Consider the following 17,727-nt stretch of genomic DNA (forward strand, 5'->3'; position numbering starts at 1 on the left):
ACTCTATATCTAAACGTTTACATGATGCCTTTCTTCCCAAAGCGCTTTACAAACTGTTGGGCCCAATCCTGCAAAGAGCTGAACACTCATCTCTCAATGAAGTCAATAGGAATTGAGTGCACTCAGCATCTCATGGGAGGTGCTCAGCACCTTGCAGGATTATGCCATGTTTACATGTTGTTCTATTCACTATTGAAATGCAGACATCACTGGAGTTAAAAACAGCAGGTATAACAGCACACAGCAGCCCTACCCAACAGTTAAGAGCAGGCAGTAAGGAAGATACAGTGACCAAGTGAAACTAAGAGAGGATTCAAGAAGGCAGATTGTAACTATTCCAAATTGAACTTCATCAAGACACAGGGTAACACCCCTACTCTTGCAAAAAGTGCCCTGGGATATTTTTTAATGACCAGTGATGAGGTATTCAGCTTTACATCTCATTCAAAGACACGACCCTCCTCTAACTCCACACACTTTCTCCTGCATCAGTGGAAGACGGATGGAGCAGTGTGCATTGCTTCACTCCCATGAAAACATGATCAATGAATGTATTTACTGTCAGTGTCCATTTAGTAATGCAGGTAAAGGAATGCAATGGATTGTAGAGTATTAAAACTGGAATGTTAATCTTCCCACTATTTCTGTGGCTTGCTTACTACTGTTTCTCTGCACTTTTATTAGCTTGGACAATGACACCGTCCAACAGTGCTTTTGTTTAGAGTGTGCTAAGAACTTTACAGAGAGCTATGAAGACAAGGGGCCCAATTCTCAGTTACTTTGTTTCTCTGATTGGGGCAGGAAGAAGGAGCAAAGGTGGTTTTAAATCAGACTTGAGCTCTTGGGGATCTGAGCATGATGAAAACAGTAGAGAGCTCTGCGCTTCCCATCTCCCCTATATCTGTAGCATGCTGCACTTCAGCCACGCCCCCTACCTGGCCAAACTCCTCCCTCCCTGACATGACCACTGGCAGGGGGCTAAAGTGGCTAGCATAGAGTCCCTATGCCAGCTCAGTCATAGTTGTCAATTTTTGTGCAGCTCCACAGCTTAGGGGTAGGGTCTGTTGATCATAAGCTGAAGCTTATAGTCATATGCAAACTGTTTGTAAACATGCTAATTAGTTCATTACATTCTGCATAATATGTCACCTGTGGAACTGCATAAAACATGGCAGCTACATATTGTGCCAATCACCCCAGTATCCAAGCAGTGCATTTTTGTTAGTTTTCAATTGGGTAAAAACTTGTTTTACATTTGTTTTTCTAAATCTGAGTGCATTGTGTCTCTGTAATCAGTATTTCTGTTTTTAAAAAGACAGATGAACTCCCTGAAGAATGAAACACAGAGAAACTCAAGAGTAAATTTTAGGGAATTTCAGAGGCTAAAAATATCTGGTGTGGCAGGAATGGGTGGAGAGTACACACACAGCTTTTCAAAGGCTGGATTTTTAAAGAACTGCTCTTTGCTCCTCTAAAGGTTCATGACAAATGTTGCTTTTAAGTCACCTGGATAACACACAGCATTTAAAAAATGGTAGGTGGCATCCTCATGACTGACTGTGCACTTTGTCCATATGCACGGATTCACTCACAAAGCTCACCATCTCTGGATAGCCACCAGGCAAACCCATTTTCTAGGAAACCTGACCACACTATCCTGCCCTCCTGAAATTAGCTGCATTTTGATTCTGCAGTTTCCTCACTGATCAATCTTCCTCCAAGCGTTTTCATTTCCAAACTTTCATTTTATAGCAAATTACACTGCAATTCTATTTAAAAGAAACCAGTTTCCACATAGAATGTCAGCATTTAATACCAAGCTCATAATACACTGACACTCTAGTTTCAATGGGTGATTTTTTCCCCCCAGAATTTTTTAATACTTATCAGTCAGTAACTTCCCCTTTAACAAAGAGAAATAATGAAACTTCTTTAAATCTTCCAATTTTTGTCAAAGCAAAATATGAAAGGTGAATCTCAGTCCCTCCCATCTCTCTCTACAGACTGTTCATTCTCTACTTACAGAGCTACTTGCTCATGATTAGCTTTCTATTGAAAACACTGATACCAGGATATGAGCTCTCAGCTTCCATTATTAGAAATAAGACAAAGTCAAAAAAGTGGATGTCACTCTAGATCCTAGCTATCTCCAAGTTTGAGGGTGTTCTGATTCAGAGTTTTAGCTCCCCCCATTACGGAGATAGGGAGCCAGGTCCAAATTTTCCCGAACATCTGGATCATTTGAAAGTTTTGGATCAGGCCTATCTCGAATTATCACTTATGCTTTTAATCAGAGCTTTCCAAACATTGCCAGGCACACCAGGGCTACTCCAAACCACAGATTGTACCACTCTTACCTTAAATTCACAAGTATGGCCTGGGCAGAGCCAGCTTCCGGCATGCTATGCTCCATCTCAATCAGCTGCTGGTGGAGCATAGCATGTTGGGACTGGTCTCAGTATATCTGTGATCTATCCCAGTATTTAACAGGGCAACCCTGCTGTGTGATTTCCCAGGTTGGGGTCCCCGTAAAATGCCATCAAAGGGGTGATGGTCTGCTGCAAAGTGAGGACTTCCTAGCACAAGAGTCATGGTGGTAGGGCAGCACAGTGTGGTTGGGAACACTGGGAAGGGGAAGGTGGAGGGGAACAGCAGCAGGGAACTCCATGAGTGGGTGTGGTGTTGGAAAGTGGAAGGAGTGGTGGAGAACCCCTTGGGTGGGCCTGGGGTTGGGAGAGGAGCAGACAGGGATCCTCGTGGAGTGGGCAGGGTATGAAAGGCAGCAGGCAAAGAACCCGAGGGGTGAGGGAGGATGGGATCAGGCAAGGAAGGGAACCCGGTGGGGAGGAGCAAGCAGGGAATCTTATCCAGTGTGGGATGCTGGGCTGGCTGCAGGTGGCACTGGGGGCTGTGGGGAGCTAGGCTGGCTGGGGCGATGGGGTTGGGGCCAGGGCAGGCTCTCGGATGACACCTACCTAGCTCCACTCCAGCCTGTGTCGGGGGTGGGGAGGCTTCTTGGCACCTGCACCCAGGCGCCGCCCAGTTGCCATGGGAACCTGCGCCCAGGTAGGCGGAGGCGGGGTGGCTCCTCCTCCCCAGAGGCGCCACCGCCCCGCGCGGGGCACTCTGGGATATTAGTCCCGCGGCGGCCCCGCTGCTGACACTCCCTGGGGGAGAGGACTACAGCTCCCAGCATGCACCTGGCAGATACGGCTCACCTGGCGGGGAGGGGGTGGGGGGGTCCTGCCCCTGGCGGAAGGGATTATTGGGGGGCTGCGCAGGCGGGAGGAGTCTCAGCCACTGCGCTGCGGAGGCTCGGCTCGGCTCGGCTCATTGGGGTCAATATCACCCCTCCCCTCCCCAGCAGTGGGACCCCCCCCCAGGCAAGTCAGGGCCCTCCTGCCCCAGTCCCAGAGACCACGGTGACGGGCGTGGTCTAACAACCTAGCGAGGTAGGTAGGACTGATGCCTGGGGTCCAAGCATGACTTTCTCGGGCCCGGTGCAAACTTGTGACATGGGCCCCCTCCCCCACCTGGTAATGGGGTTGCTAGTGCGCCTCCGGGCTGCCTGAGCTGGACTCCCATTGAATTCAGCAGCTGGTGAATTAGGAGCAGGACCCTTCTGTTTACCTAAAAAAGATGTCCTTAAATAACGGTCAGCATTAGCCTTGCAGTATATGGTGAGGGGAAACCATCGGCATTTAACTGTTAGGGGTACGTGCTGGATTTAAACTGAGCCCCTCTGCTGCCAGAGGCACTGATCTGCAGGAGGAAGAACAATGAACTTGGGAACCTAGCTGGGCTGAATTAAAGCAGGAAAGGAATCACGAGATGACAGGTGACAAGGTTTTGAGCCAGCATACAGGGTCTGTGTAACTTTCCTTTCAAAGCTGCATGCTCCTGAGCATGACAAACATTATTAATTTTTAATAATGAGGCCATCAAACCCATCCTGTGCACAGAGAGAATTTGCTGCAACATTGGAAGCCTTGTCTTCCAAAATCAACTGCTCTTATTGTGCAAAGTTGTCAGCACCAGTGCGAACATTAAGGGACACAAAGCAGCATGTGTCTCTCTGAGCAGCAGGTGCGACGGGAAGTTCTGCCTGCTGAATGGATTCAACTAACATTCTAGCTGTGTTAGATGGGTTCTTTAATAGCTGCTGTATTCTCCCTGTCATGTGATTAGGAGAGTGGAATTCAGCCAGGAGGAGGTACTTCCATCCACAAACTTAGAGAGGCAAAGAAAGAGTGGTATTAATATCAGATCTTCCCCCACCCACTCCAAATGTCTCTAAAGTGCTTGGTGCCAGCATCTCACCCTGCATAATAATGCCCCTTAAAGTAGGGAATGAAACACTGAGGTCCTTTCCATCGGCTTAAGCTAATGAAAAGAAAAAAAAAAAAAAAACTAGGGACAAATTTTGCTCTCCTATGCAATTCCACTGAAGCCCCCAAAGTTGCATCATGATGATGGTGACCATGTACTCGCTGATGTAAATCAGTAACTCCATTGACTTCAGCAGAGCTACATTGATTTACAACAGCTGAGAATCTGGCCTTGAGTAGAATTTGGGCCTTGGAATGCGGGAGTTAGATTTAGATGTGGTCCCTTCTAACCCTATGATTCTCTGATCAGGTACTGACCTTGATTTGTGCATGCAACTCCCACTAACTACAATAAAAGCACCACTGTGGATTCAAAGCAATGTATTTAGAAGCTGTACAAGCTCAGATAAGCCATCTGTGCACTTGTGCATTTCTTATTTACTTAGGAGTTGTTTCTATTTATTGACCTGCCTTGTCTTTCTCACTGCTGAGTTAACCCTCAGAGCTTCATGGCTTTTTGATGGAGAAACCAAACCAGAAGCTGTGATTCCTGAGACAGTGCAGTAAATAACTTGCTTTTTTCTTTATCATTGTGTATGATCTGCAGTTGTATCAGGTTGGGCAGTGTGGTTTGTCAGATTATACAAGTTAAACAGGTTTTAGGGCTGATCTGTACATTAAAGGGATGCCTCCAGGGAAAATCCAGCATAGCAAAAAGTGGTGTTGATAACTCAGTGCATATTAATCTTCTCTCTCACTCAGTATGGATTTGTGCCTAGTGTGCTGTTAGAGATGCCATCTCTAAAGAGATAGAAGTCTGAATATTTGCATCTGCCTGCTCTAATTCTCCCTGCAGTCTCAATTTGCTATTGTTTTGCCTTACTTTCTGTGCGAAGCTTGTAGCCTTACTGTGTACAGTTAACAACTTCTATGTTGCAATTCAGAGGTGGCTTCATTTCAGAGCTGTCTGAAGGGTTCCCTGTGTGTAGCTTGGGAGATGCTTTGGGATTCAAGTTGCTACACAAATGTGAGATTAGTATTAATAGCCAATATAATGCATTTTATGGTATTAGGCCAATTCAGTAAAACTACTTACAATAGCTTTTGCCAGTTCCAGAAAGAGCGTTTCAAGGCTCTTGGCAAAATGTGTCAAGGCTTCCTTTCAAATCCAGAAATATCACTACAGTAGGATACAGTGTGCAAGTATACATAAAAAAGCAGTTAATTATTACTGCTAGCCTCATCCTTCCACTTCTCAGCGGAAGTCTTAGGCACCTAAATCATTCTGAAAATAGGACTGAGGCTACTACACCTGGGATGTACTGCTTAACTATACTTGTATAGTTAAAGTGGTATAACAGTCCTAGTGTGGACACAGCTATATTGATATATAGGTGTTTCATGCCGAGAGAAATTGTTCCCTTTCCCATATGGAAATAGTTATCCCAGTATAAGCTTTTTGTACTGGTTTGTACTGGGATAACTATTTCAGGTTTTTAAAAAAAACTCATTTAAATAGTTATTGGTACAAAACCCATGTGTAAATCAGACTTAAATCACATAGGTGCTTTTGAAAATGTTACCGTACATCTACTTAAGAGTTTGTACAATGCCTAGCACAATCTATGTATTACCCACGCCATACTGTATCATCTGAGCCCTTCCCAGAAACTAACACATTTATTTTCACAACTCCTCTAAGCAGTATGGAAAGTATTATCCCTATTTTGCCTATGAGGAAACTGACACCAGGATTAATGCTGAGATTTTCAAAGCTGGCTACAGGATTTGGACACCCCGAATCCAAATGTCTGTGGCAGCTTTGAAAATCTCTGCTGAAATGACATGCTCCAGTCATACAGACAGTCTGTGCCAAAGCTGGAAACTGACTCAGATGGCCTGCGTCCCATGCTAATACCTTAACTACTAACAACTCTAACAGGTTTGCTGTCCTGCCCCCAAGCCAATATTTAAAACGGCCTTCATGTTTCAATTCTGTACCATCCAAACCCAGCCCAACTCTTTGCTTAATAAACTAAAGCAACATTTTTTAAAAAAAAATTTATTGTATAAAAATGAATTTATTTAAAAACTTACAATGTTATTGCACAATATTTCAAACAATCATTACTGAATTTTAAAATATGTACATCATGCCTGGCATCCAAAATGAGGGAGGCCAAGCATTTTAAATGCCACATCCGTCTGCAGCTGCATTAATGCTCTGATTCAGCAGGGTACGCGGGTACATATATAACTTGAAGCATGTGACTAGTCCACTGAAGTCAAATGGGGGCTCTGGAGTGGCCACATCAGACTTCAATGGCAAAGTCACATGCTTAAAGTTACACACATGCCAGGCTGAATCAGGGCTCGATTCCCTTACCCTCAATACATTTTTACACTGTTTCATAATTCAGTCACTTTGATGTAAATAATAAATGTAAAACCTAGCATTAGCACAAGCCTGACAAATCAAAAAGTCACAAATCAGAACGTGGAAAAAGTGAAGATCTTTTCTGACTGCAACATTAATTCAGTCACAGATCTCAATCCGTATATTTTCTGGCATAGATTAAATACATACATTTAGAGTTGGCATTGAGCAAGGAAAACAGGAGTGACAACAGGAATCAATGTCTGGAATGTCCTGTCTGAGTGCTTTGTTGCTCAGCATTAATGTGGGATGGATGGTAGGGGTTTGCATTTAATTTCCTTGATTTAAGAAAACTAGACAAGGCTCAATTTAATCCTTAAACTACACACTGAGGACTTGTCTAAATACAGAATTTGCACCCGTAGTGGCGTCACAGCAGAAAATCCTGTCCAGCTTCTCACAGTAAAGACAGGTCATATCAGCATTGCTAGAGGTCCATCTTTTGTTTCTGGTTTTCTTGTAGAGGCTTTTGAGTGCTTTACCTGTGTGTGGCATTGAATAGGGTCCCCGCTGACCTTTTGCAGCCATCTATTTAGAGATGTCTTCATAGACCGCATTATTCAGATGGATTTTTTTTTTTTAAAGAGCTGCCTGTACCCTTGCTTCTCTCCAGACCACGAGATCAATGACCTCTGCATGCTTCCATGCTGCTGCACAAGGCAGTGGATGGCAGTAATAGCACTGCTGGAAGGTAGGGGACCGTAACTCCTGGAACAAATGTACTGTTTCTGGCCTCTTGCCAGCATTTGAACAGGGAGGGGACATCTGGGCATCATGACCTCAGAGTAGTGGAGGGCACACAGATAAACAGACAGGCTGGTCCTGACAAAGTACAGTGGGAGAAAAGCGGGTGTACTGCCAACCTAGTGTGAATGAGCAGTGCATGAATGTGAACGTTAGTCTGCACTACCTCAATATGCAAGGAACTTTCCAAATGGATTGTAGAATAAGTATTACCTGGCCAGTTAGTGCACTTGGAAGAATTGCAACATGTGCGGGCAGGTCATTTGAGTGCTCGTGAGCTAAAGTTGGTGTGATTTTTTTTTTTTTTTTTAAACCCCCTTGTGGATAAATCTTATCTGTGAATTACACCAATTTAGCTAAACCACTGAAACTTTGATGTTGCATGAGTTTGTCTGTCTCACTTAGGTTTAGCCTGGCCTTGTTAAAAGGCCCCCATAACACACGCATCCATGCTCTAAGGCTTTGATTCAACACTAGGCTCTGAGTCAATGGACCCCAGCCTTCATTGGGACTTAGTGTGAAGGGATCCGCCCACGCAGGGCTCATGCAGTACTGTGAATTTGCAGATTTAAGAGTGTTTTCTACTGTACATGTTCCAACTGGACTTTAGCTTTGTGACTGTGACACTAACGTTTTTCACACCTAGCAGTCAGTCCTCACTGAAGGCTGGCAAAGGTCAGATCTACAAAGGTACCCAATTATTGTAATGCCTAACCTGGTGGAATCATCAGCTTGGGCTAGGTGCTCAGGCTCCCCAGACAAGACATGGGTGAGTTAGGTGCCTATGGAAGGGATTTTCTGAAGCTAGCCAGTTTAGCAGGGAATGGCCTAAATTAGCCAGGAGTGAAGCGCCAACAAAAAGAGCAGGGCTTGAGAGGGAGCCACCCTACCCCATTGGTTCGGGTACTTACTGGGGATGTAGGAGACTTCGGGTCAAGGCCCAGCTCCATCTGATGGGGAGCAGTGACTTGAAACCAGGTCTCCCCTGTCCTAGCGGAGGGCTCTAACCCCGAGCCAATTGGGGGCAGGGCCATTCTTTATCTGTCTGGTTAGAGCTGTTCCACTTTGCATAAATAACTATTCATTAGCTCTCACAGAGGCCAGTGGCTAGGGTACTCACCCTAAATATGGAGAGCTAGGCTTAGGTCCCTGCACCAAGGAATATTTAGTTAAATGCACAAAGTGAAAACACCTCCAGAACAGGCACATTAGACTCTGGTCCCAACTCTGAAAGTTCAGCCATTCTATCCACATTTAAATATAGATGGGGATGGGAGGGGGGGTAGACACTCAGTTGGGTGGGTACATGGGCGTAGCCTAGCGATGTCAGTGCTGCTTCATAGCCGCTATTGCTAGTGTTATTTTAACCACTCTGTTCAGCTAAACATGCTCAGCCGAAACAATCAGAGCAAAAAACTGATGTTGGGTAAAGAGCAAGCATGAAAGATGTCATCCCCACAGACAATATTTTCAGAAAGCTACAAGCAAGTTAAAATAGTGGATTATAACCAAGTATGTTGCACCCTTACCTGGAGCAGTAAATACTGTGATTGCTTTAGTAAAAGTGAGAGAATAGCAGGTTCCTGAGTGATAGAGATGTACAAGACCATGGAGAGACTCCACTGTACAGAGGAGGACTGGTGAGAGGTATGAAATAGAAAAGGGATAGAGAAAGTAAGCAATCCTCGCCTCAGCCCAGCCAGCAATGCCATACTCTTTAGCCCAGTTTAATGGTGAGTGAAGGATTAAATGAAATGCTGAAGATAAAGCAGGTCACCTGTCGTGGATTAGCATCAGATTGCCTGACTAAAATGAAATACTAGTAACACAATGGACACATGGTATCTCTGAAAGGATCCTGGGGCTGGTCTACACTGGCCAGCAGTGAAACTAACCGCTCTTTGAAAACAGAGTACCCTCCACCCCTGCCAATCACAGCTTTCCTTCCACAGAAGCTTGTAATGGCTGGTCACTGAGTGATGAAATTAGGGCAAATTCCCCCTGTAGACAAGGCCTCAAATTTCTTTAGATATTAATTACTTAAGCTGCACAGCATCAAGGGGAGGGAAGAAGGAGGGAGGTATTTGTCCCATTTCATAAACTGAGGTACCAGGAGGTTGATTTGCTCAAGGTCACCAATCATTACAGTAAGAATCTGGTCTCTTAAGAACAGTTCCATCTTGTCAAGAAATAGGTCAGACATCGGGCAGGAGTAAGGAGGGTGGGAAGGAGAGCCAGCTGGGACAGAGCCTGTCCCTCAAATCTGGGGACAATTTTCGTACAGCAAACAGGGTAATCCCACCCGTCTCCATAGACAGGGGATTTCCTCTTAGCGATGTGGGAAGAGGGTGCAGGAGTAAAATCATGCCTCCCCCTGATGGTGGAAAAGCATGCAAACTTAACAAAACCTATCCCTTTTTAGCCTTCTTTGAACCAGGCAAAATGTTACGCCAACAGTGTAAATGTTTTCCCCCAGCTCTGGAATGCCTTTGAAATGCAGCATTTCTTAAAGATACAATCTTCTTCCTTGCCCCACAGTCTTGTTTCTTTCTCCAAAAATGATCTGCTGATGCAAAAAGTTACCATTGCATTGTTTCCCCTCCAGTTAAAAGGTAAAGTCCAAAACAATAGGAGAGAATGAGCTGCAGTTGCAGGGTTTGTGGGAGGTGCCTTTCTAGGGCCTCCAAAGCCCATAGCACTGTCCTGCTAGATACTGGGTCTGAGGTCTCTGTTTCTGCTCCCTCCCGTGTGCTCAGTGATTCACTATACTTCTGTAGAGCGATCTATTAGTCTGGAAGATACAGAAACAATCCAAGTGGGTCCAGTGACCATAGCAAAATTATTAAACAGAACATTCAGAACTGAGATGAGTAAGAACTAGTGAGAAGGGCTGGTCAAAAAAATTCTATCGAAGCTATATTACTATGTCAAGTAGGGTTTCAGTTAAGACTTTTTTATGGAAAGTCTGCTATTTTCAGCAAATTTAGGTTATACTGAAAAAATCCCCAATAGGAATGGATTTTGATTTGGATATGCCATCACACTGTCTCCTGGAACTTGCAGTTCAATTCCCTCATGTTCCCATTCTCCTCTGCAGGCTGGGTTTTCTAGCTAGGCTACATCTCCCATAATGTAACATGGTTAGGGACTCCCATGATGTACTACTCCCCTTCACTAATAGAGGAAGAGGATGGTGCTTCATGTAAAATATAGTCCAACCTATAAAAGGAGAATGACAGCATGGAGCAGCTGAACTACAATTCCCATAAGGCATTACAGCAGCATTTCTTCCGTTTTCAGCTGATGTATTTAAATTTTGACTTTTCACCTTCCCCCCCAACATTTTTTTTTATTTTTTGTGGAAGATTTCTGCAGGGGAGGGATGCCCTTTCTGTCCCCAAAAACCTCCATTTTCTGACCAGCTTTTACTTCTGGGTTATCTAATCCAAGGGTTCTCAGGCTGGGGTCTATGGGTCAGTAGAGGGCTGTGGAGCCCTTCATCATGTTCTGTAGAATGAGGAATGTGGCTAGCCAAGCACGGGGGGTTTAGGAGGGCAGGCGTGTCCCTTAGATGTGCATGCTGTCTCTTCTATGAGGTGGTTTCCAGAATGAAAAAGCTGGAGAATCACTAGGCTAATCCAGCCTCCAGTGGCCAGCGATGGATTGCTCCTCGCATTCCTCAGTCTAGTTTTAAGTGGAACCAGGGATAGAGTTTCCACTGCTTCCTTTGAGATGTTAGCCAATGCTTGCAGGCTTCTTTTCTGAGAATCACCTGTCAGAGTCCATCTCACACTTCCCCTACCGAAGAGGCAGGTTAAATGTCAGGTTGACGACCTGTGGTAAAATGGGCAGTTAAGACTCCAGAATGCCTAGGCTTTGCCAGTCGAGTGGAGATGACAGTTGGCCAAAAGAGACCATTTTTTATCCCTTATACTGACTCCAGCTTGGGTAGAACATAAGCTATTGTCAAGCCCCCCCCAGAGACGACCTGTTCCATCTTTCTGCTTTGCCCACGCCTGCTCAGAGCAGCCCTCACTGCAGCAGTGATTGAGGGAGGGCAGCTAATGTTAATGGTGTCTGTGCAGAGAAGGTGCAGTGATTAACTCTGACGTCGCATAGCCAGTCAGGGCAAGAACCCAGGTCTCCTGCATTAGATCTAGATCAGGTCTCCTGCTGCCACTGTCTTCCAGGACCCTTCACAGCTATTCCTCGGACAACACCTACCTGAGTTCTCTCTTCAGCTTTTCATATTTTTGCTTCAGGAGCTTATTCTTCACCGACAGGGGGATGTCAGGTACATACCAGGCTGCGATCAGTTTGATGCACAGAGCCACGTGCTGAAATGAGCAAGTAGAGCCCACCATGCAGTCAGAGCCCCATCCTCAGGGGAGACCAGCTGTGATTAGCGAGGGGTAATGGCTCCATGGCTATGCTCAGCTGCTTTAATTGCTACATTAGCAGATACAGAGGACGTGAGCCAATACAGTGCTCAATCCAACCCCCACTGAAATCAATAAAGACTCACATTGACTTCAGTGGGAGCTGCAGTGGAGTCATAAAATACACACCCAGAGCTGCATCCAGGGATGGTTTTGGGGTAATGCCTCCCCTTAGGGCCCCAAATACAGGCTACCATGGAGTCCCCAAACATCAACCCCCTCTCATTCCAGTCCTGGGAAACCCAGGCCAGAGAGGGTGGCAGATTGAGCCCTAAGGACCCACAGCCCCTTGTTTCTCTTAGCTTAAGTCTGGCCCTGGCTGCCTGCCAGACACTCCCTTTTGAAAGGCCAGCTTTGCAATGGTACCACTGCCAACACAGCTTTCCAAGGTCTGCCCTACTTTGTCCCAGCCAAGAGTAGCGGCTGCTTTTCTGCTAGTCCCTTTTACATGGCATTGCCTGAAGGGCAAGTGGGCAAGGGACAAGCAGCAAGAGTGGGTGACTGACAGCAGGGGCACCAGGGTAGGGGAGAAGGAGAGTGATGACAGGTGGGGGTGAGTGCAGGAGAACACGAGCGAGGGTCTGAAGGCAGGTGAATGGAGCAGGGAGCTGAGGCAAGTGGGCAGTGCCATGATAAAGGAGCTAATGGCCTCTTTCAAGAAGTCAGGCTGGGGACAAGAGAAGGAAATTCCCTCAGCTCCTACCCGGGCCAATGCAGAAGCAGCATCCTGAGAGAGCCCAGGCATATGCACTCTCACTCTCCACTGCCAACTCACTCTCCTGGGAAAAATGTGTGACTCACTTCCCCCCCGGCCCCTCTGTCTCCTTCCCCATGCCACAGCAGGCTCCCTGGGCAGCCCTGGCATTGCGGACTCCAGGGCCACCGTCCACAGCACACTCACCTCAAATAAAATAAGGAAGGCGAGCCGGGCTGCGAAAACGTGCCAGAACTGAACAGAATAGCTATAGTCATCAGAGTTCCTGTAATCCCGATACCTACAGGACAAGGCCCGTCAGCACTGTGTGTACCGCCCATCAAATCCCAGCCCCAACCGGTCACAGTCCATCTCCTTGGCTTGGGCCCCCCTTCAAGTGTAATTCACAGAAGTTAGTGGTGGGAGAGGCCTACTAGTTCATCTCCTCCCTGGCCTCAGGCAGCTCTGTTCAGTTCAGATATAGATGGCTCAGGTAATAGGGCTTCCTCCACCTGACCCTCCCATCATCCACTCACAGGGCCAGATCCCCAGCTGGCATAATGCAGCATAGATCCATTGACTTCAGGGAGCCACACTGATTTACACCAGCTACAGCTCTTGTCTTCTGCTCTCCCCGAGGGGGAGACGTCCATGTTACCTTAAAATATACAAATACCATATGCAAAAAAATACCTTAAACTATATGTGGGGGGTGTGTGGGAGGGTATTATTGTGAGGAAGTGTGACTGGATAGCATGGAGCCGCCATTACCTGCATTCTGTGATCTCACTTCTAATAAAATCAGGCAGCTTTTCAGGCAACTTCATCTGCCACTCAAAGTCCTGGACACGGAACACGGAGAGGCTGTTGTTGATGTAACCTGTCAAACAGCTGCATAGGGAGAAAACATGGCAATAGACAGTGGCTTAAATAATGGGGTCATCCAGGCAAGGATACCCAGGTGAGGATTAGAAAAGATGGGCAGACTTTAGCTCTCTTCCAGGCAGTTCTTTTCAGGGTGGGAATCTAGGTCCTGATCCTGCTCTTATTGAAATGAATGGCAACAGCCCCATTGACTTTGATGGTGCAGGAACAAGGCCTCAGCGTATTTATGGAAAATCATTCCTGTAATTCCATAAGATTACACTGTGCTTCCTAAGCAAAAAAACAGCCTGAAAGGTGTTGAGCACCCTCAACTCCCATACGGGGTCATGGTTGAGGGCTCTTATTAACTCCCAAGATGTGCTCAGGTCCCTGCATGAATGCACCTACAGCTCAAGAAACATTCTCCATCCCAGCGAGCAATGTACAATGTTAAGGACTGATCCCCAACACCCTGAGTTCCCAGTGAAGTCAAGCGAATTGAGGACACACTACACCATGCAGGACCCAACTCTGAGAGACAAGACGAGGAATGGAATGGAAAGGGAGGAGAGATTGTTGATGAGAAGGGAGAGGGGCTGGATTCTTGGAGCAGTGCAATTTAAGGGGGGCTTTGAAGCAGACGAGAGAGGGTATTCTTTAGAGAGGGGCTGAGAGACTGGTCCAGGCTGGGACGAATCCACCCTTTTACTGTTTGACTAAATATCACACACTTAAAACAATCAAAAATTGACTCCACATGTTGAGAATTAGGTCATATGGTAGGAACCAGGTAACAGAGTGAAAAATCCTCCCAAGTTCACTCATGCAGTGCTAACAGCCGCTGTTAGCTGTTTTACACAAAATGTAAGTGCTTCCCTTTGGATTTCTGTGTGGATTACTTTAGTGCCTGTTTAAAAAGTAGGCATTAATTAGTTTGAATAGCCAGCAGCCACTGAATGGCATCTATTTTAGGTATCTTTTTTGATAGTCATCTGAGCACAATTAGCAGGTGTTTGCATTATTTGTGTACAAAGCAGATACCGAACTGGTCAACAGATCTGCTCTGCCCTGTGCAAATGGGAGTGGAAAATAATATTGGCTGCAGTTCTTGCTCTTCCCCCTAGAGGTCACTATCTCACCTGCTGCCAGAACTGGCTAGTGGCTGTTCTTTATATCCCTCTGCTGGCTTCCCAATAACCTATTGTGTGGCTTAGTGCAGAGACTGCTGGGAAGGAGCAGATGATGCAGCCTCACTCCTGGGTGGTAACCCTCAATGCTGGAAGCAGCTGCAGCTCCCGGAATTCATCCCCCTAACCCTACAAGAGCCACAATGAGTGAGACAGAACATAGGGTAGCAGCAAAGCTCCAGCTGGGCTGGGTGGGCTTTGCTGCCCAGTGGCACAGGGAGAGATGGGTTTCCCCACACTGCAGGGACCTTGCACAGTGCTTAGTTTACAGTGCCAGGGCTCAATCCTGGCAGTTCATAGCTCCGGCACTCTGGGCTTGCTGCATCAGTTACGAATGTAACAAAATTGCTTGAGCCCTGGCACCTCTTTTGTTACCAATTAAGCACTGTCCACACACCTGGACACAGAAAGCGAGCGAGATGGCTGCGGTTCAAGAAAGGCCGTGGAAGTTGTGGGGGTGACACTTACTCGATATCGGTGTGGTTCTGCAGCATGCAGGGGCTGTATGTGTATTTGTAGACCTGCATAGGGATGAAGTCCGAGGTGATGGCGATCACCAGGCCGTTGCAAATGACAGCCAAAATGCCTATGGCCTCCAGAACCTGCAGCCAGATTCCTGCAAGAGAAGAGAAGTCAGACACGCCCAGTGAGGCGCTGCTCTGGTGCCCAGGAGCACTCCTCTGCGAGCTTTGCCGTTGCCATGAACGGGAGGAGGGTTGGGCTTGACCAGGCCGATCTCTGGATTTGTGTTCTATGGGACATCAGGGAGAGCGCTGTACTGATGAGCCTCACCCCACGCCGGGGGCAGACAGGCTATCAGGACCCACTTAGTGCGTTGGCTACATGTGAATAAGAGGAACTAGCAGTGCATTTTAATCCAAAGCAAAGTGTGTCTAGATTCTATCCATGCCTCTACCAATGAGCCTCAGTCGTGACCTACAGCCTCTCCTGCTGTTCCACTCCTGCCCCCCTCCCCACCGCCTCTGCAAATGCACCCCCCACCGTCTCTAACTATCCCCTAGAAAGGCAGCAATGGAAGCGGATGACGTTTTAGCACCATGATTCAGGTCAAGAGTTTGTTGCAGCAGTTAGTGTCATCGTTAAGTCTCGTGGGAAGATGAGCCCTTCCCCCACGTAGTGCCTCCTTTTGTGGTAAGCACATGTGCCTCATGGGGAGCCCCTTCCCTTGGCCCCAGCTCACCAATGTCTGTGGTTTTCCTCGGCACCATACGCCTCTGCAGCCGCACCATCTTGATGGCATCCAGCCGGATCTCAATGAGGTTATTGAGGAAGGCCAGTAGCGGGGCAAGAGGGAAGGCAGCCACAAAGATGGTGGTGAAGCTGTACTGGATCACTGAGAACAGGACAAAGCACAGGCACTGTGAGGGAGCCGTGGGGCATCTACCTAGGGGAGGCCCAACTACTTACTGCCTGTGCTACGTCTCAGAGCCAGATTATGGCATGGCCCCGTGTGGCCGGGCAGCGTGAGAGGAGTCGGACACCCTTTCTGCTCACTTCATGGGCTGCAGTCACGGAAGGGAGATCAGGAGCTGCACGCCCAGTCCTGCTTTCCACAGCCCAGCCATGCAAGTGGGCAGGAGTGATTGCAGGGGGGTGGGACCTTGGCTCTGCTCCCAGTCCCTAAAACGCAGGCTGGCTCAGCTGAACAGGGATGGGGAAGGATGGGAGAGTAGTCGCTAGTGGTCACAGCCAGTATCCCCACGCTACCATAAACAAGGGCAGGGCAAGAATTGGCACAAAATCCTTCCTAGGCCGCCTCCTGCGATGGCACAATTTCATGCCAGCTAGGGCAAAAACGTATGCAAGTGACACCTAGCAGGTGTGTGGGTGAATCTACCCAGTCTGTACCCATTTCTCCCCTGGGCTCTGCAGTCTTAGCACAGGGGTGTGCTGCAGACAGGGTGAGCTGCAGGGCTGGTTCCCTCGCCTCTTCTCCTCAAGGGGCGATGTGGATTTACCAAGTCTGACTGTGTTCCACAAGCCACATGCAGAGACTAGGGCCTGCCCCCACTCATGATGTGAATGGGCGTTTGGTATTACCGCTCAGTCACAGGGGTGGGCTGTTTCTCTCACAGGAGCCCAGTCCAGCCAGCTGCAAAGGTATAACACCTCCTAGCCCCAACATGAGAAGCAGGGCCCCTGGAGTGGAGAGCACTGTCAAACCCAGATCCAGAGCACTCTGTGTCTCCTGGGTGCAAGGAAACATGGGATGGGCAAACAGCTAAAACACGCTGCCCCTGGAGAAACACTGACCCAAAGAAAAGAGGCAATGGGAATGGCCACCCGTGTGCCCAGGACACACCAGCTGAGACCCAAGCATCCCCCACTGCCCACCAGTTACACACATGACCCCACAGCAGCACATACTCATTTCCAAGAACTCGTCGAACAAGCTGAAGACATTGACCTCGTTGAGTTGGTAGTTCCTGAGCCACTCCTCGAGCTCACTGCAGGGCTCCACAGATCTTTCCTTCCTGTGATCATTGCCCTTGGCACAGGACATTCGGAACTTGTATGTTAGCCAGCTGCAGGAGCAGTAACAAGGGCAGAGCGGTGAAAGATGCACACTAAAGAGCCAAGCACTGTACCTACCAGAGCAGCTCCCTGCACTAGGCCAACAAGAACGCCTTTGCCAGTGGCGTACTGTGGATCTCCGGGAGACTCCGGCACCCAGGGGCCAACACATACATTTGCGCACCCCTCCTCCCTGTTGGTGGGTGCGACAGGGAATGGGAGTGACAGGGGCAGATGTCCTTGGGACGCTCAGCGGTCGTGGGGTGGAGGGTGTGACGGGCTCTGCCCCGGAGTCCTGCCTTTGGGCTGCCTGGCCCTTGCATGGCCGGGGTCCCCACGGCTCCCTCCTTGCGCCTAACATTGGGGCAGAGGGGCCAGGAGGACGCTTGCTCCCCCTGCAGCAGGAGTTCTCGGCCGCCGGCAGGCCTGAGCTGGGGTCAGTGCAGCCGCTAGGGATATTAAAGCCCAGCGGCCTGTGGCCACTTGCAACGGGGGTGAC

General features: G+C 47.9%; 1 protein-coding gene across 4 annotated transcripts in view; it reads right to left on the reverse strand.

The window, feature by feature from the left end:
• Positions 1–6,551: 6,551 nt before the first annotated feature.
• Positions 6,552–17,727, reverse strand: part of ANO9 (anoctamin 9) — a 33,913-nt gene continuing 22,737 nt past the window's right edge. For 2 of the 4 annotated variants that reach the window (XM_067540443.1, XM_067540444.1), the window contains exons 18-24: positions 17,082–17,239; positions 15,895–16,047; positions 15,162–15,309; positions 13,414–13,533; positions 12,850–12,943; positions 11,734–11,846; positions 10,435–10,728 (exon numbers count right to left, since the gene is read on the reverse strand). In XM_067540443.1, the coding sequence (XP_067396544.1) occupies positions 10,671–10,728; positions 11,734–11,846; positions 12,850–12,943; positions 13,414–13,533; positions 15,162–15,309; positions 15,895–16,047; positions 17,082–17,239 (844 nt within the window). In that variant the 3' untranslated portion in view covers positions 10,435–10,670. Of the gene's footprint in view, positions 10,301–10,434; positions 11,344–11,733; positions 11,847–12,849; positions 12,944–13,413; positions 13,534–15,161; positions 15,310–15,894; positions 16,048–17,081; positions 17,240–17,727 lie in introns of those variants that run through there. The other 2 variants (XM_067540445.1, XM_067540446.1) reach the window with 2 other exon arrangements.

Source organism: Emydura macquarii, unplaced genomic scaffold (assembly GCF_026122565.2).
Source record: "Emydura macquarii macquarii isolate MOO-44397 ecotype Brisbane River unplaced genomic scaffold, CSIRO-AGI_Emac_v2 contig_587, whole genome shotgun sequence".
In the NCBI taxonomy this organism is placed as follows: domain Eukaryota; kingdom Metazoa; phylum Chordata; order Testudines; family Chelidae; genus Emydura; species Emydura macquarii.